General features: G+C 30.7%; 1 protein-coding gene across 4 annotated transcripts in view; it reads left to right on the forward strand.

Moving 5' to 3' along the window:
• LOC104750541 (endoplasmic reticulum metallopeptidase 1-like) overlaps positions 1-784 on the forward strand; it is a 6,807-nt gene extending 6,023 nt beyond the window's left edge. For 2 of the 4 annotated variants that reach the window (XM_019237444.1, XM_019237445.1), the window contains exons 19-21: positions 107-194; positions 288-370; positions 439-784. In XM_019237444.1, the coding sequence (XP_019092989.1) occupies positions 107-194; positions 288-370; positions 439-668 (401 nt within the window). In that variant the 3' untranslated portion in view covers positions 669-784. Of the gene's footprint in view, positions 1-30; positions 195-287; positions 371-438 lie in introns of all 4 variants that reach the window. The other 2 variants (XM_010472345.2, XM_019237446.1) reach the window with 1 other exon arrangement.

Here is a 2,715-nt window from a genome sequence, read left to right on the forward strand (position 1 = left end):
TTGGAGTAAAGAGTTGTTTGGTATCTACAGGCACTTTTCCCTATTTCTTGCGTAGTAACAACAAACGGGAGGTTCTCTGCTAAAGCCAACAATATTTCAGAACGATATAGCCAATTCCCACACCTACAAACTCATAAACCGCAAACGACATTTAAAAACGGAACTCGCAGAGTTCATCTGGAACTCTCTTTGGGGTTAGTTGGACTCCAAAAGAAAACACTTCTATTGGTTTTGTATAGCTATTTACCAAAATTGGTTATTAACTATTGTCCATATTCCATTTGCAGCTCGTTGGAAGAGATATGGGTCACGGTTCTGAACATAACCGGTCCGTTATCAGGATGGTCCTTTGCAGATGGGAAACCTCCAGGTTACACACAAAGAACCCTCCTTTTTCTTTCTCCTAACAAAATGGCTTATTGACTATTGTTGTTGCAGCACCTGAACTCCCACAGGGTGGTCCTCCTTCTTACATATTGAGACTGAGTGGAAACAGCGGTGAGAATTGGAACTTCTGGTTAGAGGCAAGTAGTGAAGAAGAAGTGAGAGTAGATGTAGCTGTTCTTGATCAACGTCTTGATGAAAAAACGATACATTTGAAGGGTCTTTTCCCAAAATGGTCCGACGTCATTGCATACACTAGCTTTCTTTCTACTTACTTCTTTTAATCATAGACTGTATTTTGTATTTCTCCTTTTTGCTTTGTTTTTTCAAAACATTAGAGAATAAATCCGTTCTTAACAGGGGACATATATATAGCTCAATGTGTTTATTTATTTATTTATATAGTTGAACAACATATATATCTTCTCTTACCAACATGAACAAGTCTTATTCGCCAGTCTAGACTTTGTTGATCTTTTGATATGAATATTAACCACACACTACCATTACAATGTGGGAAATTAGAAAACTTTCTGAAATAAAAACAAGACTTTCAAACCTTCATTTTTGATAAATTAAATGATATAGAAATACTGATCGTTGAATTTTGTTTCCTAAAAGATATTTTGGTAATAATGTTTTAACAAAATTGATCAGATGTGAAAGAAAATACGCAAATAAAGATAATTTAGAATAACATGTCAGCAAATGTATTTTTCACACGTCAGCAAGGTCATTAGTTTAAGGCTTTGATTGTTTATAGTTTTTGTAATGGTTTTTGGTTTTTTGTTTTTGAGAATCTCTTTTTTTACCCATTCAAGATTTTGTAAAAATGGTTTTCCTAAAATTTAGTGAATCTGGTTTTTGGAAGATTTTAACAATTTTCATTAATGAAGCTCAAAACTGATGCTTTTGGAACTAGAAAGAGTGTTGCTAAGGAGGAGAAGAAATGTAAAGTTGAAGAAGCTGTTGATGATGGTAGCCATAAGGGTTTTTTCAGTGAAGGGCTGAAGGGAAATAAGAAGAAATGTATGATTCATGAGGTTAGGTAATAGGTATATGGATAGTAAATATTATGAAGTGATAATTCTATTTTCGAATATATGATAAATAAAGTAACATATTGGCTCGGTAACCATTAGAAGAACAAAAAGGAAAATGAATACAATGAACAATGGTAACCAAACAATAATAAACAGTTTTTAAGAAATGAAAAAAAAATCTGCAGAGAATAAACAAAATAGTAAATGGTAACCAAACAATAAAAATGTTTTTAAATATATATTAGATATTAAATAAATTAAATTTCAATGATAATACTAATATTATTTTAATGTATATATAATAAATTTTACATTTGATTTTAAAATAAAAATTTGTAAATTACATTTTAGATATATCTTATTAAATATTAATAATTAATATTAACATACAATAAAATTTTAAGAGTAATTTAAATTTGTTTTACTATTCATACAATTTTCAAATAAAGCCTTAAGATTAGTTTAACATAAAATTCCTATACAAAATATTTTTTCTATTAATACATTGTGAAAATATGAAAGTTTTTATATTACAAAATTGAAATTTTATTAAGAAACATATTTTTTTTATTTATTTTATAATAAAAAACGAATTTTAATATATTTTTTTTTTGTTCCATTTGTTCCTCATCAATTTTGGGGAAGAACATTTTTGTTCTATTGTTCTTTATTTTTTTAAGAATGTAGAGGAATGTAGGGGAAAAAATATTACTTTCAAATGGTAAACAAATTGTGGAATAGTGAGGAATGTGATATTCCTCCTTGTTCTTTTCCTACATTTTGGTCACCAATTGAAGCCATCATTTTTCTTTATAATTCCATTTTACCAATCTATGCTTCATTCAAGAACATGAAAGCTTCAACTAGCAAAGAAAGCAATGAGTTTATTAATGCAACAAATGGTATTTGTAAAGAAAATAAAAATTTTAATTACTTAAATTTCCAAATTTTAAAGAGGTAAAGAAAATCCTAATTTCAAACCAAGAATAACATACATACCTATTCGTGTGGAAAGACTTTTTCTATACAGCCTTTGTCGTATAGTAATTTCTCGCAGAACCAGAACTACTTAGACACTAATCACACAATATATGCAGATCAATTGGTGACAGTTTATCCTGTGAGAAAGTTGTTAAAGGGTGGAGACCAGGGTTCGAGGAACGCCTGGCGCACCAATAACCTACTAATGGATATGGATATCCACAGTGAGAGGTTAAGATCGATGCCCTGCAGGGCCAGCTTGGGGTCCGTTGGGGTGGCTAGCGGTGGACTAGTGGGGTCCGCAGGA

Source organism: Camelina sativa, chromosome 16, assembly GCF_000633955.1.
Source record: "Camelina sativa cultivar DH55 chromosome 16, Cs, whole genome shotgun sequence".
Classification (NCBI taxonomy): domain Eukaryota; kingdom Viridiplantae; phylum Streptophyta; class Magnoliopsida; order Brassicales; family Brassicaceae; genus Camelina; species Camelina sativa.